The following is a 26,208-nucleotide window of genomic DNA, read 5'->3' on the forward strand; positions in this document are numbered from 1 at the left end:
TTCCCGTACTCCTGGATTGGACTTTTCGGGAAAGAGCTTCCCTTTCTTACTATAATTCCCGTTTCTTTCCTCTTCTATAACTAGACTCTCTCTGCTTTTGCATTCAGACACAATAAATAAAGTAGTATTTCATCTATAATTATATAAAAATAATCTTATAAATAATTGAACCCAACCTTCTTCCTAAACTGCCCTTCTGCTTAATCCATTACAGCTTACTGCTGGATCTGTAATACCAACGGTAATGGTATGAGCACGAAAGAATTAAATAGTTAAAGATGGAAGGAAATGGAGGTGACCTGTGACGTTAAAGATTAATAATTATTACTCACTAAGCTAAAAAAGGTAACTGAGTGATTAGCTATCTCTTCGAGTCCCTGTGCTGTCTATTTCCATTAGTGGGTGATTTAGAAAGAGAGAGAGAAAGAGAGAGTGGTGCTTTTCGATTTGGTTAACGTGGGAAAGTTGTAAGGAAAGAGATGGTTCTTTTCCTTCTCATTTTCCCAATTTATGTTCCTTGGAACCCACCAATGAGAAAAAGCAAAAATTAGCAGTCCTCCTAGACAAGAAGGACAGTAAAGTTCGTACACGAGTTCAAATAAACAGAAAGTAGGGGTTAAAAATAAAGAAAAGCCTAGACAGACAAACTAATTTATGAATAACATAAAGAAAGGAAAAGAATACAGAGAATGGAAAGTAGCAGTAGTATTAAGAGAGAGAGAGAGAGAGAGAGAGAGAATTATGATGAGTCATTGAAAAGAGAAGGAAGAGAGGCAAGTGGTCAGAGAGAGAGATAGAGAGAGAGAGAGAGTGGGAGTGGGGTAATAAGGAGAGCGTGGCTTGCTTTCGGCCAAGCTTGCTGAAGCTGGCCTCGTCTATGCTGTATTGGGCAGCGAGGAATAAAAGATCCGGGAACGTCTTCACCGCTCCTAGTTACCCACCTTTTGGCTCGCAATACAACCTACACGTCCTCTCTCCTTCTTTGTCCTCGGTTTTCTTTCCTTCTTTCGTAAGTCGTAACACTCTTCTCTACCTTCATTTCTCTTCCCACACACATCTGATCCTCTTCCTCCTCCGAAAGAAAGAGACTTTTATTTTTATCATTTTCAATCGTATATAATATGGCTCCTATGTGAGAATAAGGTTCAGAATTTGTACCACGAAGCAATAGGCCTTGTACTTTGCAGAGATAACATCGAAGGCAGGAGGGAAAAGAAGCTGAAAAAAATGTGGGATCTCAATGACTCACCTGATCAGAGACGAAACGACGAATCAGAAGGCTGTTCTTCCCAGAAGACCTCATTAGACGGGGACGATGACAAGGGAAAAAGGGTCGGATCCGTGTCTAATTCGAGCTCCTCAGCTGTGGTCATCGAGGATGGATCCGACGACGATCAGGACGGCGATAGAGAAAGAATGATCAAGCGGCAGGGCGTTAGCAACAGCAAGTTATTCGGGTTCTCGTTCACGGGGACCGACCCGACACTCGTGACCAGGCAGTTCTTCCCGGTGGAAGAGTCAGAAATGGGGGCTACATCCGATGCCGGAGTTTGTCCCACTGCTGCTGTTACGTTTCCTCGTGCCCACTGGGTCGGGGTCAAGTTTTGCCAATCGGATTCAATAAGCCCCGGAAAGTCAGCCGAGGTCTCGCAGCCCATGAAGAAAAGCCGGCGGGGACCGAGGTCGAGGAGCTCCCAGTATCGAGGCGTTACGTTTTACCGGAGAACTGGCCGGTGGGAGTCTCATATATGGTTAGTCTTGTGTGATCGATGAAGTAGTTTATTTTTGGCTGTTCTCCCAGTATCTATTTTTGGAAATCGATTGGTGTCTTCACAATTTTTTTTTTCTCTTTTTTGACTTGTGGTTAATGTAGGGATTGCGGAAAGCAAGTTTATCTGGGTAAGACTGTCATTACGACTATGGTATTTCCTTTTTTGTGGAAAAAATAGTTGCTACTTGTCTTGATTGTTGAGAGGATATGGATGAGAATAATTTCTGTGATGCTGAACTGATGAGATGGTTGGTGTTGCTTGGCAATAAATGTGTGTAGGTGGATTTGACACTGCACATGCAGCTGCTCGGTGAGTTCTTGCTTCTTCCTCTCTCTTGTTTTGCAAGCTTCTAATATAATTAACATTTGTTTGTCTTGAACCGAATAACGAATTAAATATAAAATTATCTCTGGAAAATGTGAGACTGAAAAGGGAGATCTTTGTGCAGTGCATATGATAGGGCGGCCATCAAGTTCCGGGGTGTGGAGGCAGACATCAATTTTAGTCTTGAAGACTATGAGGAAGACTTGAAACAGGTTTGTGCATGAGAGATGGTAAGAGAGGGAGAGAGGTGGAGAGCAATTTGTATTTTATTATAAAATTATGTTAGCTTGAACAGTTTCACCTCATCTTCTTATATTTCACTTTTTGATATGCGGTATTGCTTTCATTTCTTTTGTTTTGGCAATTGAAATATATGATTTACCAAGGGAAGTGTCTGTAATAGATGAGCAATCTGACCAAGGAAGAGTTCGTGCACGTACTTCGCCGACAGAGCACCGGATTTCCGAGAGGGAGCTCCAAGTATAGAGGTGTAACCTTGCACAAGTGTGGAAGATGGGAGGCTCGAATGGGCCAATTTTTAGGCAAAAAGTAAACCTCATGGAACCCTTTCTGATTTTTCTTCCCATTTTTCCTCTCTGTTTTGGTGTGAATTAAATCGAGTTTTCATTTCTTTTTGGGTAAGTACTGTAGCCTAACCTTAATCTAATATGACAGATATGTTTATTTGGGTTTGTTCGATACCGAGATTGAAGCCGCAAGGTGCGTGTCCTTGCGCACTTGTAATCTTTTGCTCTCATTTAATATATAAACAAAATATTGGTTCCGTTGGAATTTAATTTTCTAGTACATGATATGTAGGGCTTATGACAAAGCGGCAATTAAGTGTAATGGCAAAGAGGCTGTCACCAACTTCGATCCAAGCATCTACGAGAATGAGCTCGACTCTACCGGTACGTACGTATTAATTCAATAGTACTTATATATATGTATGTCTGCTTCCTGGACTTTGGCAACTATTTTATTTGAGAATTGTTCAACAGAATCTTCAAGTATTAATCCTGCAAATCACAATCTTGATTTGAGTTTGGGCAATTCAAACTCCAAGCAAAGTAGTGCAGCGTCGGGAAATGATAGTTACAGTAGCACTAATGCTGCAACGGGACAGCGGCTGGCTTCGATTCAGTTCGCAGCTGATTGGCGGTACCCAGGACTTAGGTCTAAGGTACTTTTTATTTGATCAAAATCTAACTTGGTCGATCTAGTTTTACTATCATCCATCGATCGATCAATCGGGGCCTTCTTAATTATTGCGCTCCCAATAATGTAAGTCTTATCTTTGCTTCTTCATGTTCTTAACCTGCAGGAACCATGTAGAGAAGTCGACGTTGATGCTCACAGAAGAGAAGGGTTCAACGAAACTGAAGCCATGCAGCTTCTAAGCCGAACCCACCTTCAACCTCCACCGCCAAGTGAAATACCGAGGCATGGGCAATTCAGGAGGCCTGAAGAGACCCAGATGCTCGCCAATTTTCCCACATACCTTAATTCACCCGGTTATCAAGTGGGTATTACCTATTAGTTAAAGCACATTTTTGGGTATCCATCACGAGGAGGAAATTTCAAGGAAAATTATGATTTTTTAATTTGTAGGTTCAGTATCCAAGCAGCAGTATTGGGGGCTTAGTTGCTGGAGATCTATCACTGTCTAGTAATGAGCAACAATGGCAGTCCGGTCATCCCCAGTTGTTTGCAACGGCAGCAGCATCATCAGGATTCCCAGCGCAGATGAGACCCTCACAACATTGGCCGTTCAAAAATGGATTTCACTCTCTAATGAGACCCTCTTGATCCACTTTGTTTTTCCCTAACGTCTGCTAATTTTTCAGGCTCTGCCAAATTTATTTGTGAGCTAAGTAAAACATCAATGTTTTCACACTTGCTCACATTCCAATCCCCGATCGAAAGAACCAAAATCATGTTACTGATCAGAAACGGAGAGAAAATATCTCCAACCCTTTGTGGAATGTTGGTAGTGCAAACTAACAATACGTACAACGAAATGTTCAGCCAAATATATATTCTGGTTTTTAAGTTTCTAACTGGAATTCGCTATGAATCTTTTGTGTCCTATGTCCTGAATATATATTTGTGCACGCTGCATGAGCTGCCATCCAATGGAAATTAACTTATTTATTGTTCTTTTAAGTTTTTTATTTACGTACGTAATTACATATTTGGTTAGCCATGCCAAAGTTATTCACTTCACGGTAGAATAATGGACCAAACCCTTTTCTACTTTTTTGGAGAAACGTGCATAAGATTGGCATCAAGTTCAAATGTCAGTGGAACAACGAGTGGTTTCTTCACTTCTCTCTCGGGGCAGTGCTCTACGCGCCAGCCTAGCATATTGAAGAGGTGTAAAAAGCTGGAAAATTTAACTTGCTTCGACTTTCTAATTAGAGAACTTGTGAATTGGGGGGGCGCGAGATATTACAGAGATGTATAAGAAATGTGTATTATTTATGGTGTTGGAAATATCACCGGATGGTGAGATGAATAGTCACAATCATCAGTGTCCTTCGAATCAGTTCTCTCGGCCAAAAGCAGTCAGACATGGTTATTATGACGAGAGGGACCTATCATTGTAGCCCCCAAGGCTTCAAAGGACACTGTCTCTCAGAGAGAGAGAGAGAGAGATCAGATAACAGAAGGGTCTTAATTAGGGTTAGGGTGAACTTGTGATCTGTCAAATACTGTATTCTGATCATGATCAGGTCAGGGAAGAACGCCAAAAAGTTTGTGCTGGGGTTTAAGAGCACTGAATTGTCTATCCTATTCTTTAAACTTTAACTAATATATAATTTTTTTATTTTTAACTAATTATTTAAAATTTAAAATCTATATTAAATTAATCATTACTCTCTATAATAATAAATTATTATTATTTATTTTTTTTATTATTTATATTTTTTTAATTAATTTATATTTTATTTTTATAATCTTCAATAACTTTTAACAATCATATTTATTTTTATTTTTACAATCTAACAATTTATAATATAATAATTTCATATACATATATAGATAATAAAATATTATATAAATAAAAATCTCATATCTATAATATAATAATCTTAAAAAATATTTTTAAATTTGTTATAATTTTTTTCATATTTGAAAAAATAATAGATTTATTATAACTTATAATTTGAATGAAAATAATTTCGTTAGTTCAATGTGAAGTAAATATAGATAATATTTATTAAATTTAAAGATAAAAATATATTTAGTTAATTCAATGTTTTATATAGGGTTTCTCCCTTCCCCCCCAAGACGTAAAGATGAAAGGTGGGGGGCGCTTAGAGCACTAATATTGTTTTCATTAAATTTATCTTTAAATTTTAATGAAATGATATTTTTTATCTATCTAAAATTTTTTTATCCATAATTGAAGAATTTATTAAAATAATAATATAATTTTTTTTTAATAATAATATTTTTTTCATATTTTATAATTACATTAATATATATTAATTAATAATTTAATTTGATTATTACATTATTACTATTATTATAAGCCGATTGGAGATTAAATATGAATAAAAAATATCATTAGAAATTAAAATTGAATAAAAAATAGATTTGATGAGTGAACAATAATCCTTTAAATTTAAAGAAATATATCAATTTATTATAATTTAAAATTTTACACTTATATTTTTAGCTAATCCAATATAACTCTCAAATTCATTATATTTTATATTTGATTAAATTTTTGATAAAGCGAATGCTCAATGAACCAAATAAAATTGTTTTATTTTGGGTTAAAGAGACTCGTGAAGAGTTGGTACGAAGAAAGACAAGGGCTGAGATGTATTTTAATGTCGGTGGAAACTTCCAGGAACCTCTTTATGGAGATTTGGTACGAAGTAAAAGATTCGTATCAAGTGCATTCAGATATATATATATATAAATATATATTATTACATGGTATAGTTGTCGAATGAATGAATCATAATAATGGAATATTATTTGTCTTGAAAAAGAAAATCGTGAGGACATATTCAATCAGTAAAATCATATAACAAAATAAATTAATGGACCCTGTCGTCCTCACGATCGAGGCTCATCATCGCCATATTGACAGTTTGAGAAGCAAGCAAGGGGTTCGATGAGAGTGCCCCTCCCTTTCCACCAATGATTAATTTTGTCATTATAATAGTAATATTGAAAATTGTTCATATATAGTTAACATGATCTCGCCAGAAAACTAGAGTGAGCGAGCGAGCTAATTTACCAAATCTCACATTGTTATCGATAGCATATACATTATACATAAGAAAAAATTATCTATGATGAATTATTTGCGATAAAAATATTTATTTAATAAAAAATATTTATTTTTATTAAAAATAACTAGTACAAGTTTATAGTACATTAGATCACTTTCAATTCTACGTGCAATACTGGAAATTAGAAAATATTCTTAATTTTTATCTAAGAATCACTAATTATGGCCTGTGTCAAGTTGCATGAAGCTCATATTTATTATTTTAGAAGTAGTATTATTTATTATAAATTTTATTATTTTTAGTTATATTGGTTGATGTCTTTAATTGTATTTTTTAGGTGATTTTCCATGGAGTGAATGATTTATAAAACTAATTAAGATGTGACATCATGTCAAATGATATAATTAAAAATGATAATCCTTACTTTGATTTCCTGTAGGGCTTGTACTTTCATTTTCATTTTTCTACTTTTTCCTGCTCAATTTCTATTATTTTGTCTACGATCGATCATTTTGGTTGCCATGCATGAATTGCCTTGACGAGCTTTAGAGCAAAGAATCATATCCCTTTTTATCTTTTTTAGTACAACTTTTCTCTTTTGACCATTGTGAATACTGAGGGCAATAGAAAACAGGATGTGGATGGATTTGTGAGACCATTGAATAGCAACTAAAGGCAGGCACGTGGTCCACGGCACTAACGCCACGCTCATTCATTCTATCATGTGGAAGTGATCGAAGCGCGCACACACATATATATATATATATATATGAATAAAAACAAATTAATTTCCAAAAGGAAAGAAAGTCAGTACTCCGTCCTATATAGTAGGTTAAACTGCTAAGATCCTTCCCTTACCATCGGATCTACGAGGCACTGCAAAAGAAAAACCTCAACAGACACATTCATCTCTATATATCTCTCTCGACCTCGATATATGGTATGAGAGAGAACTTAACCGTGGTATGTATAAGGTAGTATAAGACAGACCACCTTCCCCAGTTTAGACAGTGTGGAAAAATATGAATATGAAAGAGATAGGGAATCGAAAAGAGTAAAGTAAACATGGGGTTGGGCTAAGACTGCTTTTTTACCTTTAAAGATGAGGATTTCCAAAAATGGGGATTTCTTCTACGGTAGGAAATCGCTTGGTGCTGTTATTTTTTTGACACTTTCATTTTTCAATTGACAAGAGGGAGTGCCTTCGTGTTTGTTTTTGTGTCTGATGCTAAATACACTAGGACTGACTGCGACTGGGACTTGACTGTGGGGGCATTGGTCTCTCTCTCTCTCTCTTATATATATATAGATGTATTATGCCTTGAAGTGTTACATCGCTTTCATCATTCACTCACACAAACTACTCCTTTGGTTTCCCTTTCTGGGACGCGCTGTACGTTACCCTCTCTGATCTCTCTCTCCGCATCTTAAAACTGTGGTTTGCCTGATCCTTACCTTACCGCCTGCCCACAAAAAAAAAAAAGAAAAAGAAAAAGAAAAAGTGAATGCCTTATCGATCTATCTTCTCTTCTCTTCTATTGCTTCATTCGCTTTCACAGACTTTCCTTTTGTGGCATGCTTTTTTAGGGGTTGTTTATTGTGTCCACAAGTATATAATATACTGACCCATTAATTCCTACCTTTCGCTACTTCTACCATATATACGATGAGATCTAAACTCGTACGTGCATGAATATGTAGGCAAGGTAGGTTTGCCGCCTTAGTTTGTATTTTTCTGTAGTAATAGTAGTGGGTTGTTCTGGTTTATACATCATGTGGTGTGTGTGACTGTCACAGTTAACGTCAGAAAGCGAGGGCATGCAGGCGGGGTAAAGTACGAGCTAGATGGCATCTCTTCAATTTTGATGCCAACTTGTTCATGCGTATAATTTGTCTTTATTTAATATCTTAATTTAAGGTCGTCGTAGATCTGGTCGTGATTTTCAATTTTGATTAAGAAGCACGCCACGCCTCCTTTACTTTCAACCTACTGATCTTTAGGTCGGCCAGACTATATAGTTCTTAATCATCACGTACGTTGTAAAAACGTTACTCACGATCATGGAAGCTAGTCCACACGATTATTCCCAACTGCACATGAAATATTAGCTAGCTAGGGCATGTTCTAATAATATTTATGCAAGCATATATATATATATATATATATAGCATTGTTGAGGAATGGTGTGCAAATTAAGTACGTGTCCTTTGCTAGAGGATCTCAGCATTAAAAACCTAGCTAGCTAGCTATCCGAGTAGAAGTACGTACCATATTTATGTGAACGATGAAAAATGTATTACGTAGTACCTTTGTTTTTTGTTTAAGGACGTCCAAAAGAAAAACCTCACCGACAAACACACCACCGATTTATTAATTTGTACATCGGCTTTGCTGGATCTAGAGATCGACTTTGAAAATATCCATCTGTTGAGTTTGGACCACCAAAATAAGAGGAGCTAGCTTATCCCTTCCAGACCCACATGACCTGCATGCATTAAGGTAGTTCTGCAGTCCCTCTCGTGATCTCTCTTCATTTTCATATATATATATATATCATGTACTATATATGTAGAATGTGCAATTTTCTTTATTTATAGTTGATGTAACACCATCCACATAAAATGCATGCGCGCATGTGATATTTGTGATCATGTGATCCACACGTATTAGTTATAAAAGTCTTAAAAGTTGAAAAATTAAATCATAACCACTATTCTATATTATTTAGTGTTATATCTTTTTCTCGCAAGTACGTCAATAATTTATGCGAGCGTTACATATATAAGTGATCTTACGCATGATAACATTACTCCTGTCATAATTAATGTTTTGTATCATAGAATTCAAAAGGAAACAAAAAATTCATTACAAGAAAACTGTTTATTTACAGTCAGTTAATTCAAATAAAATGACTATTTACAATTAAAATTGATTACGAATAGTATTTTGGTTGTAATAAATTGATTACAAGAATTCGTTTTTCTTGTAGTGAAAAAAAAATTCTTATTTTTTATCGCTACTCGCTAGTGTTTCTTAATTCTTATTTGCTGCTAATCCTTTTCTTTTGATTTTGGCTATTGTAACTTTGCCTCGTTACACATATGAGATTTGATTAAAATTAAAAATTGAATAAAATATTATTATAATATATATTTTTAATATTATTTTTATTTTAAAATTTTTTAAAAAATAAATTATTTATTTTATTTTATATAAAGATTTAAAAATTTATAATAATTAGATAAAATCATCATATGAATTGAAAAAAAATTATGAAAACGAACTAGGCCAGTAAAGTTACAAACTGAGTTCTCCATGCCATTACATAGAATATCGTAGTTTTACCAAAGTAGATTTCTAGAGTTCTAACTTATACTCTGTTAAAATTTTACTGGTTGCATTTTGTTGAAAAATCGATTGACAAAATTATTTTAAAAAATAAATAGATATTTCATCAGTCTTTTAATATTGTCCTTTCATTTTTAAATAAAATATATTTAGTAAAATTTTAACAAAGATATAAATCAATTTCGAACGCAGATATTCAAGATAATAATAAAAGATATGAAAAAACAAATTTAAAAAAAAAAATAGAAAAGTAGAAAGGAAGAAGAAGAAAGGGGTTGGCTGGTTTGCTTTAACGAGATACTACGGACTCAGTGATTGACCCAAATTCATGAGTTACGATGAAACGAATGTCACGGGCCCGTACGCACGTGATATTATCTTGCTCACAGTTTACCCATCATTGCACGCCTAGTTCATTAACCCACGCGCATTGCTCTCACGTGCAGATTACTTCCTTAATTATGCTTTGTGTTTGAAACACAGTCGGCTACGAGGAGAGTGAGAACCATACAAAGGAGTTTTTTTTTTTTTTTGAGAACTTTTATTTATGGCCGCTGATTTACTTAAATATTTATCTTTAAAAATAAATTGAAGATGGGATTGTTTTGGATAGTTTCCTAGTATGGAAAGTCGAGGACGTGGATGCCGCTGTGGATTTGTAAATATTTTTTAATTAAAATAAATAATTAAAAAGCCAATCACATGTAAAAAGAAAAAAAAAATCTTATATGATATATCAAAACGATTTTATAATAAAAATAATTTTATAATTACGTTAATTTTTTAATTAAAATATTTCTCAATCAATTTCTCACATCGTATTTAATGCTAATTCCAGGTGGAAGAAGCCACTTTAAATACGTTAGGTGTGACAGTTTATGTTGCCTCAACGCTTGCAAGAAAAACAGAGATAGACCATCAAACAATCGATCAATATGACATAGATCTACTATCTACTATCAAAGTAAAACACGTGAATCAGTACGAGTGGCGCAAATCGTTGAAGAGGACATGCATGATCTGTTCCTCTTCATCATGTTTGTCAAAAATGGTTCAGTTGCATCTATCATGAAAATGAAAATTTCCTTTCTCGTTGGAGCGAGGATTGGTTACGATTTTTTTGCGTGGGGTTGGGGGGCCGGGGTTGTCCTTACGCATGCATGTAAAGTTGTCTCGATTAAACGTTTTGCAAGGGATTTTTTTTTTTTTTTTTTTTTTTTTTTTTTTTAAGGTTTATTGGCTGACTCCGTTTGTTGGTCGCGATGGACCCATGCACTCGTTCCCTCGATTGAACGCACAAGTTGATGTTTAATTAGATTAAAAGCATTTAGTTGATTATAGAGACATTCATTTTTTCTTTATAAAAAGTCTAATAGGAGGAGTGAGATAATTCTTTACAAGAATCAGGATGAGTATGTTCTTAAATCGTGTGAAATTTCTAAACATTGGTAGTTTAGAGTTTAATTAATAAACAATATTTGTAATGACTCGTGGTACTGCATATTATATCTTAAAAAAAGGGGTGAGAATTCAAAGTAAAAAATATAATTTTCTCGTTTCCATTTTCTTCTTATAAGTTCGAAGAGTGAGAAAATGAGAGAATTTTCAACATGAGCTTGAAATTGCCAAATTGGTATGGGCCGATCTCTTGTGGTCTCTAATAAATATAGAAGATGACCCGGCCCATAATATTTTTTCTGATTCAACTGATCTCAGAAAAAAAAAAAAAAAAAAAAAGGCCATTTCTTCTTTCTAGAGGGGGGAGTGGGGGCATTAATATCCCTCTCCAGTTCTGCATAACACTGTAGTGCATGCACCATTTTTAATTTCCATACCTTTTCTTTCTTATTTTTCTTGCCTTTTGCCTCTAATTCAGAAAAGGTCTGATCATTTTTCAAGATTTTCGGCTTTCAAGATTTTCGGCAACCTACAGTCCACACATACCACTAATTAATTAGCATTCACTGGCCTGCGGTGGATCTTCCAAATAAGACATCTAACTAGCACAAAAGTCTCACTTGCATGCCGCTATATTTGAAACTGCACCAGCTCCAACATCTGGCACTAGCAGCACCAACAGTTTCATCGGACTCAAATTTTCAAGATTTGCTTTTTCGAAGCTTTAAAGTCACCAGTTATGCAATTTGGGGTATATATTATCTGTGTGTTGGTTAATTAAGGTTTTTTTGTTTTTTGTGGAAAAAAGGACGGTATTTTAATTTTATTAATTGCTCTTATTTGTGATGAAAAAAAATCGTGATTATATCAAGAAGTCTGGGGATTCAAATAGATCAAAAGCCCAAAACTCTAATATCAATCTAATACTTCCTAACACCAAACAAACTGCCTAAAAGTACAAACAAATGAAATAAACAATGACCAGAAACCAATATAACTTGCAAAACCACAGCATATGCAAATGAATATAAGAATATAAAACATATAAATCAAATGTTACCTTATTTTGGAGACAAAAGACTAGCCAGATCTTAAATACGGGAGGCCCAACTTGTCAGTCTTCAACATGCCTTTCAATAAAGGAGGAAGCTGAGTAAAATTATTTCATGTCGCACTAATACCTTTAGCATCCATCCTTGCCAAAAAGTCAGCTGGCGCATTACCTTGTCTAAATACATGGGAGATAAAGTAGTTCAAATCTTCAAGAAAACTAAGAATTTCTTCCCAGAAACCTTCAAAGTACCAAAGTCTGCAGTGTGATTTTTGAACCCAACCAACAATAGTCAGAGAATCTAATTCAATTTCAACATGAGTTAAACCCAGATTATGCACAAGTCGCAGCCCAAGAAGGAGCCCCATCCCCTTAGCATAATTATTTGCTCCCAAGCCTAAATATTCGGAAAAACCTCTAATCAAATTGCCTTTATCATCTCTAATAACCTCTCCAGCTCCGGCTTGACCTGGATTCCCTAAGGAACTATCATCCACATTAAGTTTCACTCGACCTCTCAAAGGTTTTATCCATTTGACACTGCACAGAGGTTTCATTTTAGGCCTTTTTATCGGAATATGAAGACTGTGCAAAATCATCTCATCATCTTGAGATAGAAAGGTACTAGCTTTCATTTTTTCTCCCACTTTCTCCATCCATAATAGAATATCCAAACAAAGTTAATAGAATCTTGAAGACCCTCCATGCGGTATTTACATATTCTAATCCACAATCTCCAAGTGATGATAATAGGCAGTACACCCAAAATCTGACCAAATTGAGAACGTCTAGATGCCTTATGAAACCACATATTAATAATGTCATACCAACTCTGTCTAGGAAAATAAGGCATACTGACAAGCAAGGCAACCCTTTTCCATATCTCTCGAGCAAAATCCCCCCTAGCCAGGACATGATTTTGATCTTCATAATGCCCAATCACACAACAATCACATTTGGACAGTATAGGAATGCCCACCTTAATAAACCTGGCATCAACACTTAAAGAGGAGTTAAGAGCTTTCCAAATAATAACAAAAATATTATATGGTAAGAAAGAGTGCCAAACCCAATTAGACTATTGTAATTTGGGAGACCGAACTCTTAAAATGTCCCATGAAAACCCAATTAGACATGAGAATGGACATAGAGCTGCTGCTACTGACTAGAAAATAAGGCTCATGGAATAAAGATGAAGATTGATCATCAATTCTAGTAGTTTTAGGTATGATGAAGATCGACAGATAATGAGGAAGAGAAGGTGGTGAAGGTCATGAAATTTTCTTTGTTTAGCTTTTCGAGGGAGGGGGCGGGCCAATCTATCTCTACACTGTAATATTCATACACACAAATATATATATATATATATATATATATATATATATATATATATATAGACACATGCAAAGTACGTATTTTAAGTACATGCAGCGTGATATATTATATTATATTTACCCTGTGTAGCAGTTCTTGAACAAAGAGATTGGCCGGGGTTAGAATTGATTCACGGGAACGAACAGGTGTAGCATCAAATCAACTTGCATGGATTGGTTCAGAAGAAAGGGAAGAAATTAACAAAGAAGCAACTTAATTGGATTGAAGAGATCACTGACAAATCCCTGCCATCAGCTGATCCATAAAAGTCTCAATTATCATCACAAATTAGATTAGTAGTTGGTGAAACGGGCATGATGATCATCAACTTTGAGTACATGATCAATATTGCCAAACACGCATGATTTAATTAATATGCTTGGCCTCTTTCTTGTTTTACACGTACAATGGTGTTTGAGGTCTTGTCCTGGTTTAATTCGGGTTTAAAGAAATATTATTTTTCATCACTTTTAGATTAGGCCATGCATAGAAAGATGGTTCGTTCAGCTTCAAGCTGAAGTAAAAGGATTGGCAATGTAAAGCTAGATGAAAAAGCAGGAGGAGCTGTTTGTACCAGATGTGAAGGAACAGCAACAAATATATGATCTTCTCAGACGTTTGAGCTTCTTCTTTAATTTATTTCTGGCAACGTGGGCCTGCATGCATGTGTGTTCAATGCAATTCTGACACTTTCCGGAAAGAGTCATGATCAAGCGTTCATTCAGCGTAGACAATTCCATATGCAAATCAAGTAGAATCCAATGTAAGAAAAAACCAGGCAGCTTACTTTCACACCCCGAAAAGGAAGGGAAAAAAAAAAAAACCAAAATAATGGGATGCTTTTTGTTTTGTTGTTCTGGCTGTGCGTGTCTCTCTCCATATATAAAGAGAATATATCTACAAAATAATTACATAAGATAATCTTATAAATTGACGTAGTTTATCTGATTTGTTAGATCTATTTTATAATAAAAGTAATTTTATAATTTGATAAACCACATCAAATCACATTAATTTATAAGATTACTTTTGTATAAATTTTTTGTGATTAAAGTATTTCTCACATATATATATATATATATATATATATATATATATATATACACACACACAGAGTCGAACTAGAGGTAAATTGTCTGTCAATTTATGATCTTTAGCCATGGATCACCCTACACGTGCATTCCCTAAATTTTCTCTGAGTTTTGACTAATAAACACACTTATTTCTATTTTATCAAACCACTTTTCAAAAATGACATATATTCCATTCTCTATATATATCTTTATCTACTCCATTTTAACATTATTCTTTACCCTTTATCTATAATTTCTTTATGTCTTTTATTGAGTCTTTATTCTTTCTTTTGCTTTTAGCCTCTTCAAGCTTCCAAACCCAAATTCTCAATTTTATTACCTTTTGTTTAAAGAATTCTATTAACTTTCACAAATTATAATTTAATACTTGTTTTAAAATATATTTATATTTATTTAATTTTTCATCTTTCCTTCCCTAAAATTTAATAGAATATCTTAACTCAAATTATTTCACTGTTATTCACAAAATTTTAAAGTACTTTTAGCATCCAAACATGTCTTAAACTTTTTTCCTAAAATAAAGAATTGCACGTGGAATTGTTTTGAGAAATGAGAACTATACCAAATATGCCGTATAAAGTAATGTTCCACGTAACAATTAACAAAGAAAAAACGCATAAAAAATATATAACAGTAATTAAAAAGATGTGGGTTCAGAAAAAAAAAAAGACAAAAAAGTAATAAAGAGTGGGCCATATTGGCTTTGGTTGTAGGTCGACGCTCACCAACCAAATCAACTGCAAAAGTGAGGGATCGACCAGTGGCCAACTAAATTGTCATTATCATATTTATTATTATTAAATCAAGAGAAAGACTTTAGACAGATACCAAGAGTGAGCTCAATGGCTATACTATGATATATGGGTAATCTTATCTTATACTGTCGATCCAGACAAAAGGAGTAAAATATATATATATATATATATAAGAAAAATAAATATTATTTTTAAGATGAATAATTCTATATATAAGTTTTAAGTGTATAAATTTCACGCATATCTTTAATAAAATAAAATAAAAAGTAGACTCAATAAAAGAATAAGTTTTTCTACAATTTTTTTGATGGAATCTGCTTTTTTTTTTTTTATAAAGAATTTGTGTAAGATTTGTATATTTAAAATTTGTAAAAATCAACACTCCTTTTAAGATATATATTAAAAAAAGTAACTTGTTTTAAAATTTAAATCAAACTGACACACATATAAACACCATCTAGGTTTACCTTCCGAACCGCTAACACAAATAAAAATTAATTAATTATGATTCATCCATTTTTTTTTTCTTTTTCTCTCCCTTTTTTTATGCACTTATTGCTTTGCAATTTGAATGCTCCAATTATGAGCATTGATAGGACTTGTTTGGATTCGTCTTGTTTGTATTGAAAATTCACCTTAATTCATCTTATCTCACTATTACGATTTTCTCAAATTTTCACACAAAATATAATAAACAATTCAATTTTTTCAAATCTCAAAATAATAATAATATTAAAAAATAATATTCTAACAATAACAATATTTTATTCTATTATTCACAAACCATCTCAACTCATTTTTGAATCTAAACGGGGCATGCGAGTTGAGATAAGATGAGTTGAGATGGTTTTAGATGAGTTGAATAAAATATTTTAGAATATTATTTTCTAATATTATCATTATTTTGAAATTTTGAAAAGTTGAATTGTTTATTATATTTTGTGTGAAAATTTTAAAAAGTTGTAATGATAAGATGATATGAGATTAAAGCCTCGTTTGCTTTCAAAACTCACCTCAACTTATCTCATCTGATTATTACAACTTTTACAAATTTCTACACAAAATACAATAAACAATTTAACTTTTTCAAATTTTAAAATAATTTTTCTAAATTTCTAAACAAAATATAATAAATAATTCAACTTTTATTTTACTATTCATAAATTATCTCAACCTATTTTAACTCATCTCTGAATTTAAATTATTCTAAATAAAATAAGATGAGTTGAAATCATTTCTCAATTCAAATGAGATATATATTTGTTTCTTTGCTAATATATGTTTTGATCTTGTAATATTATTTAAAAGCTTCTGCATCATCTATCATTCATATATTATAATTTTTCACAAAAAACACAACACAATGCAACCAAAGTTACGAAACGAATCCCGTCAAACCACCAAGTCACCAACGACCACGCACGTACAAACGCGTACCTTCTCAGCGTCAGATCCCAACCGACACTTGCCAAAAACTTTCCTGTCAATACTCTTACTCCGTACATAGTACACTCTTTTTTAAGATAGTACGTATAAGGTTCGAATTAATTTTGTTAAGTTATATTGAGATGGATTTAATAAGTTAAGATGTGTTAAATTTTTATAAAAAAATATAAAAAATAATTAATTTTTATCAATAATCAATTTGAAATGTTTTTTTTTTTTAATTTTTTCGATGAATGAAGAGGAAGGATTCGATTATTGCCAATTGTTCGAAAGGACCTCGGCAATTTGAGATGTGTTAAGAGTATTGGCAATGGTGCTAAGTCTAAAGTTTAAGAAGAATCTTAATTTTTAATTATAATATTAATTTTTGACCAGGTGAATTTATATTAGACTAATCATTATAAAGTTAAAATAATAATATAATATTATATATATATATTTTTTTAATTTTTTTTTTACAAATATAATTTATATATTTATTAGATCTTCATATTTTGTAAAAATAATATATCTACTCTATCAATTATTAGAAATAATGTGTATGCCATGTATATTTTACTATTCAAAGAGAGAGGGAAGTGATGAAATACTTAAATATTGATTTTTATTGTGAATAGTAACTAGCCATGTTTGGAGAGGACTTAAGATTTACGATTCATCAAGTCTTAAGTTTTGAACCATTAGCTAGTCCAATATAAAAGTTTTTTCTCACATCTAACTAAAGTTTAGACTTATATTGACATTTGACTAGTCCATTACTAATGCTATAAGATAAACACGACCTCGACCTTTTACTTTTCCTACTTACCAAACACAGACAAACTCTATTTTGGTAATGTCTTCTAAAATCTCTGGTGCTTCTGTTCCTTTGCTACACGCTTCTTCTCGAACCCATCTCTCTGAAAGTGGGTGGGTGTGTGGCAGTGTCGGTGAGATCGAAACTTGTTTCGCATTTTAATACATTATGATATTAATGATGTCTCTTGGTTCTCTTTGCTTTTTTGTTGCAGCTTAACGTAATAGCTGGTTATTAGTACTAAAGAATCGCATTAATTTGCGTTCCTTATCCCTTGTTCTCGGTTCTGATAATCCATGTAAAGTAAAACCCGGTGGCTTCGCTGTGAAAGGTGAGACAGCCTCAACAGCATTTGGATTCATCGCCTTATTGATTGTAGCTTAGTGGTAAACCGTTGGTCTTGCTTCTTGGTTTTCGGTTTCTTCTTTAAGTAAATTTCTTGAAAACGATTTTTAATACCTGGTGCATGCGATAATGCGAAGGCACAAAGTTGTGTAAATTTGCAACAAAATTTAGTTGTAGGAAGTAAGTAGAATGTTATGCTGCTAAATGGTTGGAGTCAGATGAAGAGACTACGGAATGCTCTATGTAATAGTATGTGTCTTTCTGCTTACATTTTTGCCTATTTACTGGAGAAATGGAAGTACATTCAACATGCTGGCATACCAATGCGTAAAGTATCTTTTAGGGATGGAGAAAAAAGAAGGCAAAATAGAGTTTGATGTTAAAAGTTTATTTGTTTTTACAGAGGATACGCAGTGTCAGACTTTTCGTTTGCCTTTATTTTTTTTCTCAATTGTATTAATTGACTGATTGCTGGAGTGCATTTGCGTTATGTTTGCGAAAACTGTTTCTTCCCGGCCTCCGAGTCTTTGGTCTTTTGAAATGAAGTTTCCAGTCGTAAATCTCAAGTTTCTCGTTCATATCTGTTGTATGCTTTCTGTGTACTGGATTGTGCCTCTTTCTGCTTTCAGTTTTTAGCATATTTTTTTCTCCAGGGAAAAAGATTTGAAAAAAAACTCCATTGAGCGACAACATGGCAGAGTGTTGAGATATATTTGTGTCTGTGTGTGTGTTTTTGCTGCCAATAATTTTAGTACCAAGGAATATTTTCATTTTTTACCCTTGTAACGTATCTTTTTTTCAATTTGCACCAATTTGGCCGTTAACATATCTTAACTAGGGTTCAAATTGTCAAAATCTGGTAGTAAATTGCAAAATGATGGTAGTTAAGGGGTGTAAAATGTAAATTTCCCTTGTAATAATATGGAACTATAACTTGGTTTTCAAGAAAGCTTGTTGCAAGAAAAGTTATCATCTTGACTACCGATATTATGAATGTGTGATCAGCATTAGTTGCTGATATGAAACACCAGTCATACAAATTCCTCTTTCATGTTTCCATGCAGATTCTTTTTATAAATTCATTATACTACTCAAACTGGACTGGGAAGTATAATGGACAACAAGACATGGCTTTGGAGGAAGAAATCTTCAGAGAAGACCAGTGCCCCAGCTGACCAAAACATACACAACTCTGCAAAAGGAAATGAAGAAGAGGTAGTTCATTAACATTTTGCTCGATCAGTTTTTCTCTGCCACTAATTTCACCTCGAAATTGATTAGCTGATCTTCTAATGCATCCTTTGCAAGCCAGTAGGTCCAGTACCCTGGCATATAAACACATTTAAGCTCAATGCTTTAGCAATTAATGTCCAAGATTCACTCCTTCCTCTTATGATATCAAGGAAATCATTCCTGGAGTGTTGTTAATCAATGCTAGAGGTGAAAATTAATTATTTTGGGTGAAAAATCTTTGAAATGAAATTATTATCAGTGTTGGTTGGGTTTATGTCACCCAGCCTCCCTAAAGAAAAGGTTTTCATTTTATTAAGTAGCTGAATCTCAGCTGTCAATGATAGATTTCAGATGATAGATTGTATGATTTATAGTTGAAAACCGTATGCTGGTGTATGGAGGGAAATTAATCCTAGCAAACGGCTTTCAATTTTAAACAGATAACTGGTGATGGAATGAGATTTTGAATCTACTATATTCTATCCTTTTCTTATCGGTGTCCTACTAATTAAGTATTCCACTAGGTAGAGGAGCAGGCTGACAAACATCTAAATCATAATACTAGAACTGAAAAACTTTTATCTGCATGTTTTTCCATGAACCTATAGCTTTTGGATTACTTTTCCACTTTAATTGGAGGTTTCACTGAAAAGCTTGTGTTATATGTTCTCAGAAATGAAACTAGCATAACTTTTTTTTTTTTTTAATAAAAGACTTTGTTTCTGTGAAATGATATCTAATGGTGGAAATAGATGTTTATAAAAAAATTTGGCACATCAGAAGATCAAAGTAGCCTCTCTGAGATACCATGGTTCCGTTCCAAGTCAGTCAGTCTCTTCAGGGAGAAATACTTAACATGTTTTGAGTCATCCATCTCCTAGAACCGAGCTCCTCAGTTAGACAAAATAATTATAAATTTAAGAGGAGAAAAAAAGAAAGAAAAGATGACATCTAGTGGTGAAGCTTCATATGGATACTAGATATGTTTCCCCTGTGGGGTTCTAGGAATGCATAAGCTTAACCAGATATAGAGACACGAAGTATCACAGAATAGCAACTGTCATTAGAAAGTTGGTGCCTGCCTGTATGAGGTGCATCCCCAACAGGCATTCTCGCCTTACTGCTTTCTGCTGCCTGTCCTCAGTTGCTGAACGTTTCCAGTGTGTTTTTTTTTTTTTTTCCTTTTTTTTTCATTTAGTAACTGTTTATGGATTCAAATTCAAGAGTTCCTACCAAACTGGCCTAGAATGAGAGAAATAGATAGATAGACTCATGAAATGGGTCCTACATCATTTATTAAGCATTTATTAAGCTACAAGCTCGCTTTATGTGTCTATCTTTTTCTCACTCTAGCCCTAGAATTCCGAACTCTAGAGGAACCAACTCTATTTTATGTACTCTAATATGAGGAGGCCCTTGCAGTTCCTTAACCATTTTTTTCTTTATTATACAGACACTTTTGACCGAGAAAGCCAAATTGGAGAAAGACATGAAAGTTTTAAATGATAAGCTTTCTTCAGCTCTCTCTGAATGTGAAGACAAGGATGAACTTGAAAAGAAACATTCAAAGATGGCCCAGGAAGCAATTTTGGGTAATATAAGTTTGTTTTCCTCCTTCCTTCTCTTGTAATTTGTTGCAAAAAATATGGATTTCACTGTGTACTTCTCTTTTTTGAACAATAACAATTTTTTGTACTAAAAAAAGAGTTTGTTTTTTCAAAATCTCCAATCACCCTACAATGTGTCTGCTGTTAAATTCTTTCTTTGACTCAGTTAAGTTTCTTTTACATACGCTGGGAGAAGGCAGAAGCAGACATGGTGTCTCTTAAGGGAGAATTAGATGAAGCTTTGCAGCAGAGAGTAGCTAGTGAAGAAAGATCAGCTCATTTGGATGTGGCGCTTGGGGAATATATGCAACAGCTACGTTTTGTTCGAGAAGAGCAGAGGAGAAAAGAATTCATGATGCTGTTATGAAGACATCGAGAGAATTCGAAAAATCCCAGATGGTTTTAGAGGAGAAGTTAGCAGAGACCACTAAGAGGCTTGCCAAAATAGGTGTTGAAAACTCTCATCTTAGCAATTCTCTCTTAGTGAAGGAAAAGTTGATAGAAGAAGTTAAGAAACAGTTGACTCAGATGGAGACAGATTTTAGTGCACTAATGACTAGATTACAATCCACAGAGAAAGATAATGCTTCTCTGAAGTATGAGGTTCGAGTGCTTGAGAAGGAGCTTGAGATTCGAAATGAGGAGAGAGGATTTAATCGCCAAACAGCTGACGCATCACACAAGCAACACTTAGAGAGTGTGAAGAAAATTGCAAAGTTAGAGTCAGAGTGTCAAAGGTTACGTCTCTTAGTCAGGAAGCGACTGCCAGGACCTGTTGCTTTGGCAAAAATGAAAAGTGAAGCTGAAATGCTGGAAAGGGATTCAGTTGAAATGAGGAGGGGAAATTTAAATACAACTGCTTTCAAGGTTGACTCTGCAGTTGACTTGTCTCCTGAGAATCCTACTAAAAGGATCAGCATTATGACTGAGCAATTATCTAGTATTGAAGAAGCAAATAAGAATCTCTTGGAAACCCTTCACAAAAAAACAAATGAACTACAATTTTCAAGGGAAATGTATGCTCACACAGCGTCCAAATTATCACAAGTTAAATTGCAGCTTGAAGAAGTGTCAAAAGGTCAGAACATTGTGGAGCCAACAAAAATTGCTCCTGTGTCACATGATCCCTGTCTGGCATCAATATCTAACATTTGTAGTAATGACAAGGCTAGATGTGCTGAATCATGGGCCTCTGCTTTGACTACAGAACTGGAACATTTTAGAAATCGAAAGCAAAAAGGTTTACCATCATCCAAAACAGTTGGAACTTCCGAAATTAACCTAATGGATGACTTTGTTGAAATGGAAAGATTAGCATTAGTCACTGTTGATAAACCACTTCGGAGTTCTCAGTTTTCTTCACATGAAGCTAATGCAATTTCTAGCCCCTTGGAAATGGAACTAAACCAGAGCTCCTCTGAGTTAATGGGAGGGGAGATAATACCATTACCCAACTCTGAATCAGGCTTCAGTATGTCAAAACAGGAAATCAGATCCAAAGATACATTTATTAGCAAAGTTCCTGATTGGCATCGGGATACACCGAAAATGGGCTTGGAGCAAAACCATGTCACACACACAAACCCAGATGAATTACTTGAGGATATTAGAGCAGCTTTGGCACATATCAATCCTCCAAACCACATTGATGTAGTTGATGCATCTAATGCCACACTCATAAACGGCTACATCTTGGGGAAACCATCAAATAAATCTTTAGTGATGGATTCATCTGATGGTGGTGTCTCGTTGACAGAAAAGACACACACGCAGTTGCAGTTAAATCTTAGCAAGTCAATAGGAAAAATAATTGAGCTTATTGAAGGGATTGGTCTGCCATCTCTGGACTACAATAATCCTGAGACCTTGGCCAGAAAGGATGAAAATATGATCACATACAAGAATTCAGAAATACCTGCAGGGTACATGGTCCGGGTTTTCCAGTGGAAAACTTCTGAACTCAGTGCTGTTTTACAGCAATTTGTTCGTACTTGTGATGATCTGTTGAATGGAAAGGCAAATATAGACAAATTTGCCCAAGAATTAACTACTGCTTTAGACTGGATTATGAAGCATTGCTTTTCCCCACAAGATGTTTCAAACATGAAGGAGGCGATTATCAAGAATTTTGATTGGGATAAATCAAGAAGCGAGAGTGAAGCAGAAGTTGGAATGATCGGTCATTTTTCTGAAGCAGGACGTGTTCCAAGAGAACAATTATCATATTTTCTGATGACTGCCACTTCGAGTGGAAATTGTCTTCAGATGGAAGAACTTCAGTCTACTCTGATGGAAGAAAATAGGAAATCTAGAGGTGAATTGATGAATTTGAAATCTGCAAAGAAAGACTTGGGAGGAAGGCTTCAGTCAGCTACTGATAAGAGGGAACCCCTGATGAATCAGCTCCTCAAATCTGAGAAAACCATTACGTGCTTGCAAACAGAGTTCGAAACCCTAAAAGAATCAAAAGGAAAAACTGAGACTCAAATCAAAAGTCAGAAGTTGATGAATGAAGATCCTTATAGGCAGCTTACAGTGGCCGGAGTGGAATTAAATGAAGCTAAGGAGACGTTTTCATCCTTAGAAGTGGAGGTGGATGATAAAAATAACTGTTGTGAAGAATTAGAGGCCACATGCCTTGAACAGCAGCTCCATTTTGGGAGGTAATAATATATATATATATATATATATGTATATACGATTTTACTCTTTTTTTCTTAAATAATGTTTACTTCTAGTTATCTGCATTATTGATTATCGAGGTTTCTCTGGTATCTGATACATGTTCAGCATTACAAAGAAGGAAAGCAACAACAATGACCTCAATCTGGAAGAGAAGCATTTTCGGGCTGTATGTTCATAGTCTTTTTTTTTTTTTTTAATGTTCATATTGTCTTATTACTGGATGTACTTTAATTTTGGGTGAAATACTCCATGTTTTGTGTTTTTGCCGCTTTAGAATCTGATAAATTTGATGATAACTGAAGCTGCTCACTATAAATGTAGACTTTGAAAGCATAGATACTTAATTTTCTAACACCTGCTATGTAAAATGGCTGGCTTTAATTACTCTACTTTTCTTGTTGCAAAGATAGAAATTATTGCAGACTATAAAGATTGCGTTTTTTAATAATAAATAAATAAATGTGCTTCTCCACAGAAGCAAAAATGAATGAACCTGATCAATGATGTATTTTTCTTTATTATGTATGAAACCTTGCATGGGAAATTAGGAGAATACAACCAAGAAATCTTTAGTATGGACATTAAAGTGATTTGCTCAAATTGAATTTCTCCATATGACAATATCATAGAAAATCACCAGAAATCTATCTCATGTACTAGGTTTCTGTGCATCCCCCACCCCCGGTATGTTTTGAATAACACAGGACTGGTGATTGGTGAAAATGTTGACCCCATGTTGAAAACAAAAGACAAGCAAAATAAATTTATTATAATATGTATAATATCACTATTACGAATGTCGTTCTAATTTAGCAAAATTTGAATGTTTACTTACTAGCGCTTAGTTTGCATCTTACAGATTACTTGGTAGTGAAGTGCTGTTGATCAATCTTGCAGGATTGGGAGATTACAGCTGCTTCAGAAAAGTTGGCAGAGTGCCAGGAGACCATCCTCAACCTTGGAAAGCAGTTGAAAGCATTGGCTGCCCCAAAGGAAGCAATCCTTTTTGACGAGGTCATAGCTACCCCCACTGACACAGTTACCGCCACCACAGTTACAACGCCATCCCCTCCCAAGGACAAAATCATGTACCAGCAATCCTCTCTACTAGATCAGTTGCTGGCAGAGGATGGTGCTAAAGCTCCGAAGATCAAACAAATAAATGGCAATTGCACTGGGAAAGTTAACGAGATTATTGTTTTAAATGGGATAAAACACAAGGATGAGAATGGTTCAGCTAGTTCTCTGGCTATTGTGCCTAGAAAGAAACGAGGAGGTCGCAGTTTGTGGAGAAAGCTGTTATGGAGAAAGAAGAACGCTAATATGAAGAAACCACCTCTCCTCTGTGCCCCGTGACAAACATCATATGGCAATCATGCAGTGATGGCAGGCTTATTGCTCAGGGTTTCTTCTCTGTTTTCTTTTTAAAGTTGTTTGGTTTGTTGGGGGTGAAAGTGGGAGATAACAAGTCTTGGTTTTATTAGTCGTGTCACAGAGAGAGAGAGAGAGTGTTTTGCTAGTGAATATACTGTATGTAGAGATTGACTTTCGGTTTATGCCTAAAGACAATAAATAGAAGAAATTGGAAGGCATGTTTGGATGTTTGTAGAATCTTAAAATTTTGTGAATATTAATAAAATGGTTTGAGTGAAGATATTTTATTGGATTTTGGTGGATGAGAGAAAAAAAATTGAATAAAAATATTTTTTAAAATAAGTATTGTTTTGGAGTTTGTGAATTTGACTAGATAAAGTTAAAATTTATTTAAATATAATTTTTATTTTAAATAAAAAAAATCATTTATATTATTTTAATATTATCTCTCTCGCAAATTGGATTCCCTATTTGAATGAAAAGAATGTACCAGTGATGTTATTAGGGGTGAGCACCGACTTAGTCGGAGTCGGATTTCTCTTATGTGAGCATTGACTCTGACTGCAACTTTTGTCAAAGTGTAAATCCGAACTCCGATTCCGACTTATGTAGGCCTTGATTTGACTCCGGTTTGACTTGTTGGAGCAGAGTCGTATTTGGACTTTCAGCTTTGAGTTTCTTTTTTAATTTCATATTTAGCTCATTTAAAAAAGAATTTGTTGTGACCTTTCAAATTTCACTTTTCGAACAAATTAAAAACTAAAATTACAACATTTCTTGCTAATTTACTTCTATCCTAATATTTAACTTATTTTTATATTAGAATTATACGATAGTGTTACATGTTATTATATTATATTGGTGCCTAACTTATTTCTACATTAGACTTATTTTCAGTGTCTAATCCATGTTATTATACTTCAGTAAATTATTATTAACTTATTATACTAGACTTATTTAAATACTAGTATCTAACTTATTTCTATACTTGATTATGTATGGTAGTAATACTATGATGTTTAAATATATTAAACTATCATTAGTCTATTATATTATAGTATAATTATATTATTTTATAATAATTAGCTCATATTAATATATTATTGAATTTAGCTATATAATTTCTAGTTATATAATTATATTAGTATATAATATATATGATAAGTATATAGATAAATACATATTTTTGCAGAGCCGGATTACCAGATTTTTGCACAGCACTAATAACAGCAATAAAAATACAAAGAAAGTGGCAAGATTTCCAAACAGAAAATAAACACATTCTCAAAAGAAGTATAAAAAAAACAAGTGGGAAATAGATCAGGGTGCCAACTATATACCTTACAAAAAGG

At 33.9% G+C, this 26,208-nt stretch overlaps 2 protein-coding genes and 1 long non-coding RNA gene across 4 annotated transcripts; 2 read left to right on the top strand and 1 right to left on the bottom strand.

Annotated features, from left to right (window-relative positions):
* The first annotated feature begins 689 nt into the window (after positions 1-689).
* On the top strand, positions 690-4,151 carry LOC121247040 (floral homeotic protein APETALA 2-like). Of its 2 annotated transcripts, XM_041145373.1 has the most exons (11): positions 718-967; positions 1,188-1,751; positions 1,874-1,899; positions 2,051-2,081; positions 2,221-2,308; positions 2,500-2,645; positions 2,772-2,816; positions 2,916-3,007; positions 3,098-3,279; positions 3,421-3,618; positions 3,708-4,151. In XM_041145373.1, exons 2-11 carry the CDS (start codon positions 1,228-1,230, stop codon positions 3,903-3,905), a joined length of 1,530 nt encoding a protein of 509 aa, XP_041001307.1. In that variant the 5' UTR covers positions 718-967; positions 1,188-1,227; the 3' UTR covers positions 3,906-4,151. The 2 variants fall into 2 exon arrangements, with proteins under 2 accessions (XP_041001306.1, XP_041001307.1); XM_041145372.1 differs by having other exon boundaries at positions 690-1,751.
* A 14,760-nt stretch (positions 4,152-18,911) lies between these two features.
* Positions 18,912-24,455, bottom strand: LOC121246660. The gene is made up of 2 exons (XR_005937154.1): positions 24,318-24,455; positions 18,912-19,282 (listed from the first exon to the last, which is right to left on the bottom strand). It is a non-coding gene; the product is annotated as an uncharacterized LOC121246660 (long non-coding RNA).
* On the top strand, positions 19,038-25,134 carry LOC121246658 (filament-like plant protein 7). The gene is given in 6 exon segments (XM_041144885.1): positions 19,038-19,172; positions 20,644-20,782; positions 20,983-21,134; positions 21,137-23,460; positions 23,588-23,648; positions 24,380-25,134. Coding segments are annotated over 6 exon segments (3,237 nt in total). The 5' UTR covers positions 19,038-19,070; the 3' UTR covers positions 24,839-25,134.
* Positions 25,135-26,208: the final 1,074 nt, after the last annotated feature.

Source organism: Juglans microcarpa x Juglans regia, chromosome 1S (assembly GCF_004785595.1).
Source record: "Juglans microcarpa x Juglans regia isolate MS1-56 chromosome 1S, Jm3101_v1.0, whole genome shotgun sequence".
Classification (NCBI taxonomy): Eukaryota; Viridiplantae; Streptophyta; class Magnoliopsida; order Fagales; family Juglandaceae; genus Juglans; species Juglans microcarpa x Juglans regia.